The sequence below is a fragment of the Apodemus sylvaticus genome, chromosome 9 (assembly GCF_947179515.1).
Source record: "Apodemus sylvaticus chromosome 9, mApoSyl1.1, whole genome shotgun sequence".
NCBI classification, from domain to species: domain Eukaryota; kingdom Metazoa; phylum Chordata; class Mammalia; order Rodentia; family Muridae; genus Apodemus; species Apodemus sylvaticus.
In genome coordinates, this window is record NC_067480.1 from 76,684,481 (window position 1) to 76,700,867 (window position 16,387).

Genomic DNA, 16,387 nt, shown 5'->3' on the forward strand with positions numbered 1-16,387 from the left:
AACTAAGAGCTGCGACACAGGCAAGTGCTACTACACTAAAGTTAACAGGCTCAAAAAGCTAACAACAGTTACACTGAGAAGCTATAAAAATACAGAAAATTCTGTCTTAAACTCAACCAAACAAGGGAGGGACATATTTAATGATGGTTCTTCTAGCTTTTATTTATGGAGCTGAGAAAAAAAAAACTGGATAGAAAGAGACAAGTGACACTGGGCCAATTCAAAGCTAGAAAATAGTGAAATCTAGGCCCCTCTGTTATTGTGGAGTACGGGGCCAAAACTGTGAGGGAGAGGCCATGTAGGAGCTCAAGAGGGCTGCACAGCTGGGTCTAGGGCAGCAAAGATGGAACACATGTTGTGATCATAAAAAGAGAAATAGGCATAAGAATATGTTCTATGGCGGTATGGGGGAAGGGGGTGCCTCAGTGGGCCCATGCCAAGGCATCCCTTGCCTAGAGTTTATTTAGGGCATGGGGAGGGGAGTTAAAGGGGTCGTAGAGGCAGAGAGAAGGAGAGAGCAGAGAAGCAGAGGCAGTCCATGACCACATGGAGAGAGGGGGAAGGGAAGAGCCCAAGAAAGGACAAGAGAGAGGCTAAGAGAGTAAGAGGCAAGAGCAGTAAGAGAGAGGAGGGGCAAGCATCCCCTTTGCAGTGGGTCAGGCCCACCTGGCTATTGCCAGGTAACTGTGGGGTGGAGTTTAGACAGAATCCTAACAACATAGATTTTAGTAAGTGACAATTCAGGAATATTGGGGGAAATTAGTCATATGGAGGTTAGGAAGTGGCCGAGCCATTGAGCTGTTTAAGGCGTATATAAAAGCTGTGTGTGTGTGTGTGTGTGTGTGTGTGTGTGTCTCATTCAGGAATATAAAGCATTGGGATGGGTAGCGAGGAGCACTGTGCTGGGGTCATTTGAGTAGCATTAACTGGGCACAGCTACAGGTGAGTACCAGGGTGTTAATTTTACATGTGGTTGTTCTGGACCAAAAATGTTTCTGTGACATTCCCAAAAGACTAGGGAGACTGTTAATACTCAGAAGGTACATGCACCATATCATCTTCAATTCATTCCATGTTATATATATCATAGGAAAAATTCTAGAATATATATCAGAGCCAAAACTAAGTTCCTCTGGATGCTAGAATTATATCTGCCTTGTCTTATTGCTCTTAATATGTTTTTATAATGAACACATATTAGTCATAATAAAAACTAATTTTAAAGCATTCATATTAAAGTAATATAACTATAGAAGGCTTCTCATACAAAGGAAGTATCTTACAAATAGCAGTTCCTTTCATTTCCCTTTGATTATGCCCCACATAATTCTTCTAGTTTATAGTAGAATGACATTAAGATTACAACTAACTGAGTGACAGAAATCTTTAAGTCACTCATTAGTATTTTTAACTTCACATACAGCAAGTGTTATTTATAAACTTCCAAGTGCTTCCAGGGTAAATGAGAAGGTACTTTGTCTTCAGCAGAAGCCAGTGTGCCCAAAATGGATCTGTGAGCTTGCTCGGAGACAAGGCCAAGTTGCTGTCTGTTCCTGAGCCACTGTGGGAGGTGTGGTGTTGTCAGTAATTCCTGTGACCTTATTAAGGCTCCACTGTCTGACACAAGACAGAAATGCAGTCCTGAGGGGAAGAGCTGAAGGCAGGACTGGGAGTTTAAAGGCTCATGCCCGTCCAGTGTGCAGTGCACTTGTGCTCCTAGAGGGCGTGAGCTGCCTGCTCTGGCTGCCCTGGCTGCCTGCTCAGACTTCCTAGGCGTGACAGACCCTTACCCATCTGGACTGTGAGCCAAAATTAACGCTTACTTCCTGAGTCAATCTGGTCATGGTATTTTGTTACAGCGACAGGAAAAGAACTACTATGGGTCAGTACCAGGAAGTGAGCTGCTGCTGTACAGACCAGACCATGTTGTTTTATGAAGGAACATGCGAGACTGTAAAATGTTGGACTAGAAGAGTTGACTGCTACAGCAAAGCACCCAGCCAATGGCTTTCATTTCCCTGTCTGTACAGTTAATCCAGGCTGTACACTCGTACCTAAAGGTTTACAGCCTCAGGTGAGAGAGAACATGAGGTGTCTGTTTCTCTGGGTCTGGGTTACCTTTCTCAATACGGCTCATTCATGTTTCATCCGTTTACCAGAAAAGTTCATGATTTCATTTTTCATTATAGCTGAATAGTTATCTGCAGTGTATATGTACACAGTGTGTATGTATGTATGTATGTACATGTATACATATGTATATGTGTATGTAGTCACTTTCACTGCCCACTCTCAGCTGTATGACTTTTAGGTTGTTTCCATTTCTTAGCTGTTGTGACTAGAGCAGCCGTGAATACAGAATAGCAAGGATCTGTATGATGACATCCAGTCCTTTGGGCACACACCAAGGAGTGACAGAGCTAGGTCCAGTTGATTGAGAGTTCCCCACACTCTGATTTCCAGAGTGGGTGTACCAGTTTGCAATTCTACCAACCAGGAACAGCAGGTATCTTCTCCCTAGCATTTGTTGTTGGATGTTTTGTTGATCTTTGCCCTTCTGACTGGGGTAAGATGAAATCTCAAAATTGTCTTAATTTTCATTTCCATAACTGCTAGGGACAATGATGACTATTTTAAAGAGATATTCCTTAGCCTTTTGTTTTGTTTTTGATTCTTTTGAGAACTCTCTGTTCAGATCCCTGGCCCACTTTCTGAATGTGTTTTTGAGTCTGTCTTGTTTTCTTTTGTTATTTCCTTGTTTGTTTTTGAGATCTTTATATATTCTGGACACTAAAGGCAGGATGATCTGAGGAGGGAAATGGGAAGATGGGCGGGGAGCTCTATTCAGGGAGGAGGAAAGGAGGTGCATAGAGAAGGAGGGTAAAATAATAAGATTGTCAGGGAAAGTCATAAGGAATCATACTATTAATTAGCACCTAAAATATCATAACGCATGTAAGTCAGTATATACATATACATGTAGAGTTTAAATAAAATTTTCTCATCCCTGACAATTCTCTAAAAGTCAAAGATCACATAACAAAAACAACAACATAAGGCATGAGAATCATTCTTTTGAGTTGTTGGTGAGGATTCCAACAACTATCGTTCCAAACGACTCCCCCCAAAACCAGATTAGTGCCCTCGGTTGCCCTCCCCCTAGATGAAAGGTAACTTCCTATTGCTAAAGATACTATGTACTGCAGACCGGGGATCCAGAGGACCTAGGCTGGATCTGCCCTGAAAACCTCTTTTCTGAGGACTAGTTTCCATGGTACCAGAAGGTGCCACACAAGCTGACGAAGGATGGAACAACCAGTAGTTCTCCCAGAAATGATGCCTGTGAGTCACAACGCCAGCATGAAGCTATACCCTAAGGGTGCAGCAGTGGCATACACATACCTTGGAGTGGCCATGGCTATAAGACCATGTAGGATGTAAGACCTGCTCAACAAGAGGGAAACCATGCCTGTAGTAGGAAGCTAACCAACCATCAAGAGTTAGTGAAGTCATGGATCTGAGGGGAGAACCTAGATTACCACTTTACTAAACCAGCATAATCCCTAACTAAATTTTAAGTATCTATCCTTATACCCACAGATAAATATAATCCTTACTTCTTATCAAAGAAACTACTCTTTGCAATAGACAGAGATTATTACAGAAAACTACAATCAAAATAGAGTTGGGAATCCCAGTACCAACTGATACATCTACAACAGAACTCCTACACCCAAGGCTCAGGGATAGCTGCAGAAAAGAGGCAGAAAGATTAACAACCAAGGGAATAGTGGGTTTCTGTGAGGCCATATCTCCCAGGAATGGCAGGAGCTACATCCATAAAGGCTCACCAACATGACTGCCAAAACACGAGCTGAACAGGGATGGTGTGACATCAACAGACACGCTGACAGACAGAGGGAAAATCTTCCACAGCTTAGCTCTACACCAAGGACTACAGACAACTAAGGCATGCTGATAATGAAACAGTCTTCCCGGAGGAGCACACAATTTGTTATCCAATACAACAAATGGTCAGCCTTGAAACTATACATACAAGTAACACTAGACTGAGCATATTATGTATTAGGAATGTGTGTATTTATGTATTAGGAATAATATGTATCCATACACACATGTTTATAACAATGTTTAATGAAAAAAAGAGGCCACGGATTTGAAAGAGAGCAAGAATTCCTTCTTGCTCATATATTCCTGTATAGGGGCAGGATAGAGGAAGAAAAGATGAGGAAAATGATATACTATCAAAAATAAAAGAAACACTTTATAAAGGCTTTTCTAGTGGTAGTGTCTTTCAGGAGCACTGACTTGTGCTGGGAGCTCTATGTACTTTCAGACAACAGCAGCACCCACTCCTCCTCAAGGAAACTCTCTCTTCCACAGAGAGCACTACAGAAACGCAGTTTCAGAGGAAACAATGACAGCAACTCAGCCACACATTGTTCCTGTGATTTTGTGGCAAAGATTCTGGCTGCTTTTGCTCATGCCCCAAGAAGTTACCTGCAGCTAAGTTAAAAATTAATGGACTAATATTTTTTGGCAGAAGAAATTTCAAGACAGATAATGCTGAGTCTATGGCATTGTTATTACTAAAAATACTTAGGCAGCTCTACAATGGAAATGCACAAGTAGAGCAGAAAAAAATACAAAATGCAGCGAGAAGCAAACACTAGGAAACTTAATGTTACACACAGGTTTGTGCTGGAAGAGAGGCTGTAGCTGTCACAGAGAACACCGAGGTTAAGTTCAGGTCTGCTCTGAACTAGATTACCCTGGTGTCAAGACCCCACACAGCTAAATCTCCAACAGATCAAAGAGAGCCTAGACTTGTTCTGCTTCTAGAAAGCAACTGAATAAAAAGCACTCCTGCTAATGTGATTCAGGAGACCAAGGTGCATCTCAAGCTGGCAGCTAACCTTGGCAGTGTCATTCAAGTGGTGCTGAGTTAGAGGCAGAAAGGATACGAAAGGGAAGCAGTCATACATTCCTCTTCCCCAACTTCCGAGAGCCTCTCAAGCCAGGCAGTGTGTGGCAGGAGAATCCCTTTGTAAAAGCCCAAAAGTGAAGAGGACCGGAGAGGAGAGGCCACTTCAGGAAGCTGTGAAAGCAAGGCTGGGATGCAGCACAGACCCCAAGGTGCTGGGGATGACAGAGCTGTGGGGCAGCTGCTAAGGACAGAAGGCTGAATGCAGGGCGAGAAGCATGCTGCAGACAGCCAGGCTGCAGGGGCTGTGCCATCTAAGCTCTTTTAAACAAAAGTCCCGAAAATGGCCATGGAGCTGTGGATTTGGCATTTCACCTGCTCAGAGTCAGACTCGTGCAGTATTTCCTCCTCAAGTCCCCATTCCTCTCTTTAAAATGGAAATCTGTATTCTCTGCTGTGACATGCTAGATATACATAATTCTATTTTTATTTTACAGGGGTTACAGTTAGAAATTGTTTGTGAATTTCAGAAGACTTTGGACTTTTAAACAATGTTGAGATTGTGAAAGACTATGGGGACTTTTGGAGACAAACTAAATTAATTTTGCATTATGATATGGCCACGAGTGTGTGGAAACCAAGAATTGGAATGTGATGGTTTAAATGAGAAATATACAGGCTCAGACATCTGGACTCTATGTTCGCACTGGTGGCACTGTTTGGAGACCTTTAGAAGGTGTGGCCTTACTGGAAAAAAGTGTCACTAGGGGTGGGTTTGGAAATGTTACAGCTTTGTTCCACTTCTATACTGCTTCCTTTGCTTCTAATTTGTGGTTAGAGATATGGGCTCTCAGCCTCCTGTTCTGGCCACCATTTTTGCTTGCTACCTTGCATCCCTGCCATAATGAACTCACTCCTCTGGAATGCTAAGCAACATACATTCTCCAAGTTGCCTTGGTCAAGGCACTTTATCATAGCAACAGAAAAGCAAGTAATACATTACCTTTAAGATTGTAATATTCCAGGTAAAGCTCTCCACCGCTTTCTGTAGTTTCCGTTCCTTCAGTCCCTCCTTGGTGCCTATGCTGTGCAAGTGCTCATGAAATTCCATGGCTGAGAGAAATAAAAACAGATGAAGGTTATTGCTTCCCTATGCTATATAGGTGGTAATGAACTGGCAGCATGTATTTCCTAGATATATCTAGAACAATTCCAAGCTGCACTGTAATTTCATAAGTGTGTCTATTTAAGAATGTGATGAGAGAAAACACAGATGACTCAACTTATGCACAGTGGGGGTGTCTCTGAGGTCAGCAGACGAGGGCTCCTCGCAGGTCTGCAGGTGGTTACTTCTACCTGCTCTTACTGTAGATACAGGCTGCCAACAATCATGCGGAGGAACCAAGGCTGGCCCAGGATCTGGAGTGTCAGGGAGGTGTCATCTCTACTAAGGACTAGCCCTGGATGGGGGTGGGCAGTGCACCGATGCACACTTGCTGCTGGTAAACATCAGACCTGCCTGCTGGGAAGGGGAGCAACGCACCAACACTCCAGTTACACTGTGATTCTACATGGGTGACATAATCAAATGATTATTCCTAATTGTTTTTCAAAAAAACAGTTTCTATAGATGGGTCCTCACAGCAATAATACAAGAGTCTTTCTTTTATTTGGAGTCACTATAACTCATAGGTTGTTTTTGCTTATTCCCCTCTAGTCAGTCATTCCATCACTGGGCAATAAGACCCCTTCAAAACAAGACCACACAATTTTTAAGCAATCAGTTGCCTTTGATACCTCCCTTGCTTTCTAGAAAACGATACTCTAATTTCAAAATACATTCTTCATTTCTGACTTCCCAGGGCTAGTTATTTTCTTCAAGGATAGTGTGTGTGTGTGTGTGTGTGTGTGTGTGTGTGTATGAGAGAGAGACAGAGAGAGATATGGAGAGAGATAGAGAGACATGGAGAGAGAGTCAGAGAGAAAAGACAGAGAGAGAGCCCACGTGTGCATACGTGCACTATATCTGTATTTTGATCATACCCACCATCTAACTCTTCCAAGAGCCACCCTCCCCTTGCACACCACTACATTCAGTTTATATTGGCCATCTGCTCCTAGACTTGGAACCCACCTGGAAGTGTATTTACTCTATCAGGGACCATATCATTAAACAAAACTGACTCTCTTTTGCAGCCATCAAATACCAATAGTTTTTTTTTTTTTTTTGACTATTGGTGGCATTTCATATCTACCTTCCTCACTCCATCAGGGAGTCTTGTCTGGTTTATGCAAGTATATGCCTGCTGACACAACTGCTAAGCTCAGGGTAGGTACACCTGTCCTGTTTAGCCTGGAAAACACTATGACCTGATGTTATCTACCACACATGTCTCTTACAATCATTCCCCTACCTTTCCAATAAAGATCCCTCCCCTTGGGGGAGGGGAATTGTCTTAGAATTACTATTACTGTGATGAAACACCATGATCAAAACTAACTTGAGGAAAGGGAGATTTATTTGGCTTATATGTCCTCATTGCTGTTCATCACTGAAGGAAGTCAGGTCAAGAACTCAAACAGGACAGGCACCCAGAGGCAGGAGCTGATGCAGAGGCCATGGAGGAATGCAGCTTACTAGCATACTTCTCATTGCTTATTTGGCCTGCTTTCTTATAGAACCCAAGACCACCAACCCAGGGGAGGCCCCACCCACAATAGGCTACGGCCTCTCATACCAACCACTAATTTTTTAAAAAAATGCCATACAGGTTTGCCCACAGCCCAATCTTATGGAGGCATTTTCTCAATTTGGGTTCCCTTTTCTCCAAAGACTCTGCTTCTGTCATGTTGATACTAAAGTAGCTTGCACACAGTATGATATATATGCATTTAGGGCTGCCATCTCTTATTAACTGCACACTGACCAATTGAAGGTCTAGTGTTAATTGCAGCAATTAACAAACAAGAGGTTTCTCTGCTGAGGGCTAAGCCATATCCTGACACATGAGTATAGCAACAGGTTATTAGGAGTAGTTTTAATACTACATGCCTTAGCAAAATATCAGCACTGCTTTCTCTCACAGGCGTAGGCCTATCTAGACACAGGCTCCTGGCCCCTTTAACAGTGCCAGGTATGGTTTCCATCTCAGAGCGTCAACCTAAGATCTAAGCAGAAGGTGACTGGTTACTGCCGTAACATTCATACTACTATTATACCTGGGTACATCTTGTCAGGCCAGTTGTGGTAGCTTACAGGGGTTACAGCTGTGTCTGACTGAGGATTATTCTTCTCTTCTGATAGTGTGCACAGTACCCTCCAGCATGAAAGCTAGCCAGTAAGTGTGAAGCTTCTAGTTGAGTATCAGCTTGAGACTCCATGTTCTATGAGTGAATCATGGTGTCTTCAGCAACATGATCTTACCATCAAGTTCAGGGGGTAACCCAGAGAGCTTGCAATAATCTGTAATATTATTACAGTGGGAATCTACAGGACCCCACTGGCAAACTAGAAAAATATAATCCATTCCTGGTGCTGGGTTTTTTCTTTGCTAGAATGAGTTGTCTAGTTGTTGTATTACCTCCAGCTATAGGGTAACTATTTAAACTATGTATGTGGGTGTGTGTATATGTATGTATGTATATATGAATGCATGAATACATACATATGTTTTTGGAAGCTTCCTGTTTAGGAGTTTCCCAGGTCGGTGATAGTTATCTCTCCCACACTCCTTCTCTACCTTGTTCTCCCATTCCTCACTTTTCTTGCTCTTTACCCTACGCCAGTTCCCATGGCTCCTTACTAAACTCCTAACCTCTATGGGTATTCCAAATGTAATACACATGCATGAAAATACAAGGCTATTATTCAGAAATGAGACAAACCATGAGACATTTGTCTTTCTGTAGCTGGGTTACCTCACTCAGAATAATTGTTTCCAGCCTCAACCATTTACATATAAATTTCCTACTTCCTTTAATATCATATATATTTTATATAACAATATTATTAGATAAATAACATCATGTATATTTTTATTCACTCCTCAGTTGATGGGCATTTAGGGCACTTCCCTTTTGAGGCTATTGTGAGCAGAGCAGTGTCATGGTTGGATGGGAGTTCCCTATCAACTTCCATCGTTGAGAATGAGGAGGTGTGTTGCCAGGGGTGATATCGAGGTTTCCAAAGACCCCTTTATTCCAGCTGGCTCTCTCTGCCTCTGGTGTGAGGATTGCATGTAATCTCAAGGCTATTGCCCCAGCACCATGCCTGCCTGATGCTTTGCTGCCCATATTCTGGTCATGGACCCTAGTTCTCTGAAAGTCAGTGAACCCTCAAACACTTTCTTTTATAACTTGCTTTGGTCATGGTATCTCTTCATAGCAAGAGAACAGTAATTAAGACAAGATTTATGAACTTTAAAAGAGATCCTGAATCTTGGTGAGTTCAAGGCCAGCCTGGTCTATGGAGTTAGCTCTAGAACAGCCAGGGCTACACAGAGAAATACTATCTTGAAAAACAAAATAAAACAAAACAGCAACAAAAAAAAAAAAAAGAAAGAAAAAAGAAAGAAAAAGAAAAATAGAAAGAGATCTTAACCAGTACTTTGAATTTAAATTTAATTAAGAATGTTTTTACATAACTTTTGAAAATTCAGGTTTATTTTTCCTTTTTAGGTGGAAAAATCCTAATTCCTTTTTTTCCTTAATCAAAAGAAAGATTTTATTATATACTCATTCTGATTTCTCTTTTTTTTCTTTTTCTTTTCTTTTCTATATTCTTTGTTTACATTCCAAATGATTTCCCCTTTCCCAGTTCCTCCCTCCCCATATGTCCCATAAGCCTTCTTATCTCCATCCATTCCCCAATCACCCCCCTCCTTTTTCTCTGTCCTGTTACTCCCCTACAATGCTAGATCAAGCCTTTCCAGGATCAGGGTCCTCTCCTTACTTTTTCATGGGAGTCATTTGTGATGCTAATTGTGTCTTGGGTATTCAGAGCTTCTGAGCTAATTAATATCCACTTATCAGAGATTGCATTCCATGTGTATTCTTTTGTGATTGGGTCACCTCACTCAGGATGATATTTTCCAGTTCCAACCATTTGCCTAAGAATTTCATGAATTCATTGTTTTGAATTGCTGAGTAGTATTCCATTGTGTAAATATACCACATTTTCTATATCCATTCCTCCACTGTGGGGTATGTGGGTTCTTTCCAGCTTCTGGTTATTATAAATAAGCCTGCTATGAACATAATGGAGCATGTGTCCTTACTGCATGCCAGTAATCCTCTAGGTATATGCCCAGGAGAGGTATAGCAGGGTCCTCCGGAAGTGTCATGTCCAGTTTTCTGAGGAACAACCAGACTGATTTATATAATGGTTGTACCATCTTGTAATCCCACCAGCAGTGGAGGAGTGTTCCTCTTTCTCTACATCCTCCCCAACACCTACTGTCTCTCTCCTGAGTTTATAACCTTAGCTATTCTGACTGGGGTGAGGTGAAATCTCAGGGTTGTTTTGATTTGCATTCCCCTAATGACTAATGATGTTGAGCATTTCTTAAGGTGCTTCTCAGATCTGTACCCCATTTCTAATAGGGTTATTTGGTTCCCTGGGGTCTAACTTCTTGAGTTCTTTGTATATATTGGATATTAGTCCTCTATCAGATGTAGGGTTGGTGAAGATCTTTTCCCAATTTGTTGGCTGCCGTTGTCCTTTTGACAGTGTCCTTTACCTTACAGAAACTTTGTAATTTTATGAGGTCCCATTTGTCAATTCTTGATCTTAGAGCATAAGCTTTTGGTGTTCTGTTCAGGAACTTTACCCCCGTGCCCATGTCCTCAAGGGTCTTCCTCCAGTTTCTTTCTTATCAGTTTCAGTGTGTCTGGTTTTACGTGGAGGTCCTTGATCCACTTGGAGTTGAGCTTAGTACAAGGAGATAAGAATGGATCAATTCGCATTCTTCTGCATGCTGACCTCCAGTTAAACCAGCACCATTTGTTGAAAAGGCTATCTTTTTTCCACTCCTTTGTTGAAGATCAAGTGACCATAGGTGTGTGGATTCATTTCTGAATCTTTAGATTGCTTCTGGCAAGATGGCCATTTTAACTATATTAATCCTGCCAATCTAAGAGCATGGAAGATTTTTCCATTTTCTGAGGTCTTCTTCCATTTCCTTCTTCAGAGACCTGAAATTTTTGTCATATAGATCTTTCACTTGTTTGGTTAGAGTCACACCAAGATACTTTATATTGTTTGTGGCTATTGTGAAGGGTGTCATTTCCCTAACTTCTTTCTCATCCTGCTTATCCTTTGAGTATAGGAAGGCAACTGATTTGCTTGAGTTGATTTTATAACCAGCCACTTTGCTGAAGTTGTTCATCAGCTGTAGGAGTTCTCTGGTGAAGTTTTTTGGGTCACTTAAGTATACTATCATATCATCTGCAAATAGTGATAATTTGACTTCTTCCTTTCCAATTTGCATCTCTTTGATCTCCTTAAGTTGTCTAATTGCTCTAGCTAGAACTTCAAGTACTGTATTGAAAAGATATGGAGAGAGGGAAGCCTTGTCTAGTCCCTGATTTTAGTGGGATTGCTTCAAGTTTCTCTCCATTTAGTTTGATGTTGTATACAGGTTTGTTGTATATTGCTTTAATTATGTTTAGGTATGGGCCTTGAATTCCTGTTCTTTCCAAGACTTTTAGAATGAAAGGATGCTGAATTTTGTCAAATGCTTTTTCAGCATCTAACGAAATGATCATGTGGTTTTTTTTCTTTGAGTTTGTTTATGTAGTGGATTGCATTGATGGATTTCCTTATATTGAACCATCCCTGCATCCCTGGGATGAAGCCTACTTGATCATGGTGAATGATCATTTTGATGTGTTCTTGGGTTCGGTTGGCAAGAATTTTATTGAGTATTTTTGCACCGATGTTCATAAGGGAAATTGGTCTGAAGTTCTCTTTCTTTGTTGGATCTTTGTGTGGTTTTGGTATTAGTGTAATTTTGGCTTCATAGAATGAATTGGGTAGTGTTCCTTCTGTTTCTATTTTGTGGAATAGTTTGAAGAGTATTGGTGATAGGTCTTCTTTGAAGGTCTGATAGAATTCTGCACTGAAGCCATCTTTTTTTTTTTTTTATTTTGTTTTTTTTCCCCCCGATTGGGAGACTTTCTCTGACCCCTTTTATTTCTTTAGGGATTATGGGACTTTTTAGATGATCTATTTGATCCTGATTTAATTTTGGTGTTTGATATCTGTCTAGGAAACTGTCCACTTCCTCCAGATTTTCCAGTTGTGTTGAGTATAGGCTTTTGTAGTAGGATCTGATGATTTTTTTTCAATTTCCTCAGTTTCTGTTGTTATATCTTCCTTTTCATTTCTAATTTTGTTAATCTGGATACTGTCTTTGTGCCCTTTGGTTAGTCTGGCTAAGGGTTTATCTATCTTGCTAATTTTCTCAAAAAAAACCAGCTCCTGGTTTTGTTGATTCTTTGTCTGGTTCTCTTTGCTTCTACTTGATTGATTTCAGCTCTGAGTTTGATGATTTCCTGCCTTCTACTCCTCCTGGGTGAAATAGCTTCTTTTTGTTCCAGGGCTTTCAGGTGTGTTGTTAAGCTGTTAGTGTATGCTCTCTCCATTTTCTTTTTGGAAGCACTCAGGGCTATGAGTTTTCCTCTTAGCACTGCTTTCATTGTGTCCCATAGATTTGGGTATATTGTGTCTTCATTTTCAAAATCTTAATTCCTAAGAGAGCACCATGACTCACAATAATGAAAACTGTTGAGCCAAATTTAAATTCTATCACTTTTTTTCTTGAGAATACACAGTAAATCCATTTATTTATGTGCTTACATCATGGGGTAAAGCACAGCTGGGTTCAACGGTTGGCTTAGTTTTGTTTCTCTGGGTCAGTGTCTATGTGTGTTTTTTTTTGTTTGTTTGTTTTTTTTTTTTTAAATTTACTCAAAATGTACCATGACTGCAAAGGCTGACTGGAGCATCCAGGTAGGCTGTGTTTCTTTCCTGCTCTCCCGGACTTCATGTTCTCTCTACTAGTGTGGTCTCTCTTTTCACTGTACTGTCTCAATGCACATACAAGCTCAGGAGCACTACACGGCACGCACTACTCTGCTCCTCATTTTTCTTATTTTGTTGCACAGTGCATCTGACCCTGGACTGGTCAGAACCCTTGTTCACGTTTCTAACAGTGCCGGAGCCTGAGCGCTGGGTGAGCCAGTGTAGACATGCCCAGTCCCTACTGATAGATGCTGAGAAAAGTACTATCTGCTACTTACACATTTATAGTAATATATTACTATATTATATATGTGTAAAGATGGAAAGCATTTCCTGCTTTACATTTATTTTATTTTTATGGTAATGGGGATGCAAATCAGGGTCTCATGGACAGTGAGCACGCATTCTAACAATGAGATCAGTTCTATTTTAAGTTTCATAATTTCCTTATTTTAAAAGTGGAATAAATTATCTTTACATTTACATGTTTATGTAGTGTGTGTGTGTGTGTGTGTTAATGCATGCATACACATGGTAGTGCATTGGCCCAATATGTAATGTCTGTGTTCAGAGGATAACGTGGTCAAGGTGGTTTTCTCTCCTTCCATCATGCAGGTCCTGAAACCAAATTCAGGATATAAGGCTTAATGGCAGGCTCCTTTAGCCACTGAACCACTTCATTGGCCTTTTTAGTCTAATTTTGAGCTATGGTCTCACTGTTTCCCATGCTCGACTGCCTGGCACCTGCAATCCTACCTCAGCCCCCAGAATAGGTAGATGGTAGGTATGTGCCACTGTGCCTGAATTCTATGCTATTTCATACATGTTCATGTTCTGGTTGAATATTCTATCCTCTCAATCCCTTCTATATGATACCATTTCAGAACAATTCTCTTCAGGGACTAACAACTTTGTCTCTTAGTGTCTTTAAACATTAATAAAAAGCTGACACACAGGGCTGGAGTGACAGTTTAGCCACTAAGAGCACTGTACTCTATCAGAGGATCTGGGTTTGATTCTTAGCACCCACATAACAGTCTGATACTCTAATATCTGCCTCTGGCCCTGGAGAGCATCAGGAATATAGGTAGTACACAGACAGACATATAGGAAAAACATCCATATACATAACATAAAAAATACTTTTAAAAGGCTGACACATTTAAGGTAACTACAATAAGCTGCCAATTTAGTATTTTTTTCTGTTTTTCCCATTTAAAAGTATACATGGAGCAGTCATCTAAGTGTAAGAACCTCTCTGGTTCCAATTCTTAATTCTTGGAGAAATTCATCCCAATGCCCAGTTCACCAGCCCTTCTGTCCATTCACCTTCTGTTCTGCTAACAAGGCAGTGTGAGCATCCCGTTGGGTTTAACTGAACCCATTCCTCTCCGGTGCTGCTGAAGAGCTCAGATAACGAGCTGCATGCTCTACATGTAACAGACTCTGTAATAGACTAAAGGAGAACAAGACACAGAAAAGAGAAAAGCAGCAAGGCTGGCAGCTTGGTGGGAAATGGCTTGTTGTACAAGTGTAAGGAACTACATTTGTTCTCAAGAACTCATACACAGAAGCCCACCGTGCTGTCAGACTTGCCATCCTCAAACTGGGGAGGATCCCTGGGACTAGCTGGTCAGACAGATCTGTCTACTCATGAGATCCAGGCCAGTGAGTGAAGCTATCTCAACAAACAAGGGAGCAGAAGCTGAGGAACCTGGGGTTGACCTCTGGCCTCTTTCTATATATGCACACTCATATATGTACCTGCCCACATGAACGTGTACACACACACACACACACACACACACACACACACACACACACCTTGGTAATAACAGGAATTACTCTAGCAAGACATAGGGAGCTAAAGGACTTGGTTGGGTTGGGTGTTAAGTAACTTCCTTCCTATTTCCAAATACTTATTGCAAAGAACTACCCCAATAAAAAAAGTCCTATCTTATCAAGAAACTTGAAAACAGGGTTTTCTTCTCCTTTTATAAAATATAATTCTGTTTAAAAGACAGAGCAAGCTCTACAGTGGCTGGTAAAAATCAGAAAAGCAACTGTGAAGACCAAGTCATCCAGCCTGCTCCAGATGCTTTCAACTCCCCAGCGTTTAATTGTAGGAAAGAGAAGGCATAGGGAGGGAGAAGTGGGTTGGGGAGAGGGTGAGATTGTGGCTGCTGGATGGGTGGGGGAAGGGAACTGCAGCCACTCGGATACTCTACAGAGCATGGAGCATGTAGAGTGGGACCTCGCTGAAAAGTTACAAACCTCAGCTCCCACAGTGCACCTAAGACGCAGACTTTCTCCCTCTAGGATACTATGGTTTGATATGCCGGGACGGGTGCAGACACAGGCATTTTTGGCAAGTACCATGAAGGGTTTCAAGTAGGAGGGCAGGACTAGGGATTTCTTGGGGGACAGCTGGGCTTGGAGAGTAAGGAGCTAAGTCAGACCAGAGAGATGTGTACAGGGCTAGGCTCAGGGACAACACTCGAAACTCTAGAAATTACAAGACTGCCGATCTTGCCTGCCCTTCAATGGAAGTGGGACAGGAAGTGAGGAGGGCAGGTAAGGGTCTACTCTTCTTTCTAGTCACTGTCTACTTCACGGCGACATGGTTTTTAAGTGATCTTGAACAGTGTTCTCTATGTTTTCCCTTATTTAAAAGATCCTACCATAAAACCTAATGAGGAACATTTACTTCAAGAAGTAAAGAGAAGCTTTTGGCCATGTGAGTTTTTAAAGAGCACTTTCCTTTTTCCACCAATTAGTAGACAGGAATCTATAATATTAAAGTCAGGGGATTTTGGATAATGAGAGTAATTCTTGATTGTTGAAGTTAAAACATTATACGGTCAGCAAATAACACTTACTGATGACATACCACTGGTAAGCAGTTTGATTACATCATGCTACATTGCAGCAAAAGTCATTATTTAAACATGCCAATTACTTTGCATGAATGTCCACAGATCTCTAAGTACATACACAGAAAACTAAGAATAGAAACTTATGTTTAGGCAATCAGCATAACTATTCATAATTTTGTTATGGAACACAATGGCAAAGTTTTAAGGTATCACACAGCCAAGATAGTAACAATATTAAAACGGTGACACAAAAATATATAACAGTGGCTTTATTTAAAATAAGCACCAAAATATGTGCATGTGTAATACCAAGGTAGGATTGTTGTAGTAGAAGGCATGCCATATGGAAGATAAGACAGTCATGTGGAACAATGCAAAACTTTAGAAGATAAACTGCAAGAATAAGTTATTTAAAATTATTTTAATCTCATACATAAACTAAAAATAATGAATCAGACAAATTTACATTTCTAAAACCTAAGTGACCCTGTGATTTTAAGTAATCATATATAAGCTAACAGCCAATCCCTCTCACATGAATCT

General features: G+C 41.0%; 1 protein-coding gene across 1 annotated transcript in view; it reads right to left on the reverse strand.

The window, feature by feature from the left end:
* The window catches only part of Plcl2 (phospholipase C like 2), a 183,005-nt gene that overhangs the window by 13,020 nt on the left and 153,598 nt on the right, over positions 1–16,387 (reverse strand). Inside the window, exon 6 of the mRNA XM_052191902.1 lies at positions 5,949–6,058. Within this exon, the coding sequence (XP_052047862.1) occupies positions 5,949–6,058 (110 nt within the window). The remainder of the gene's footprint in view (positions 1–5,948; positions 6,059–16,387) is intronic.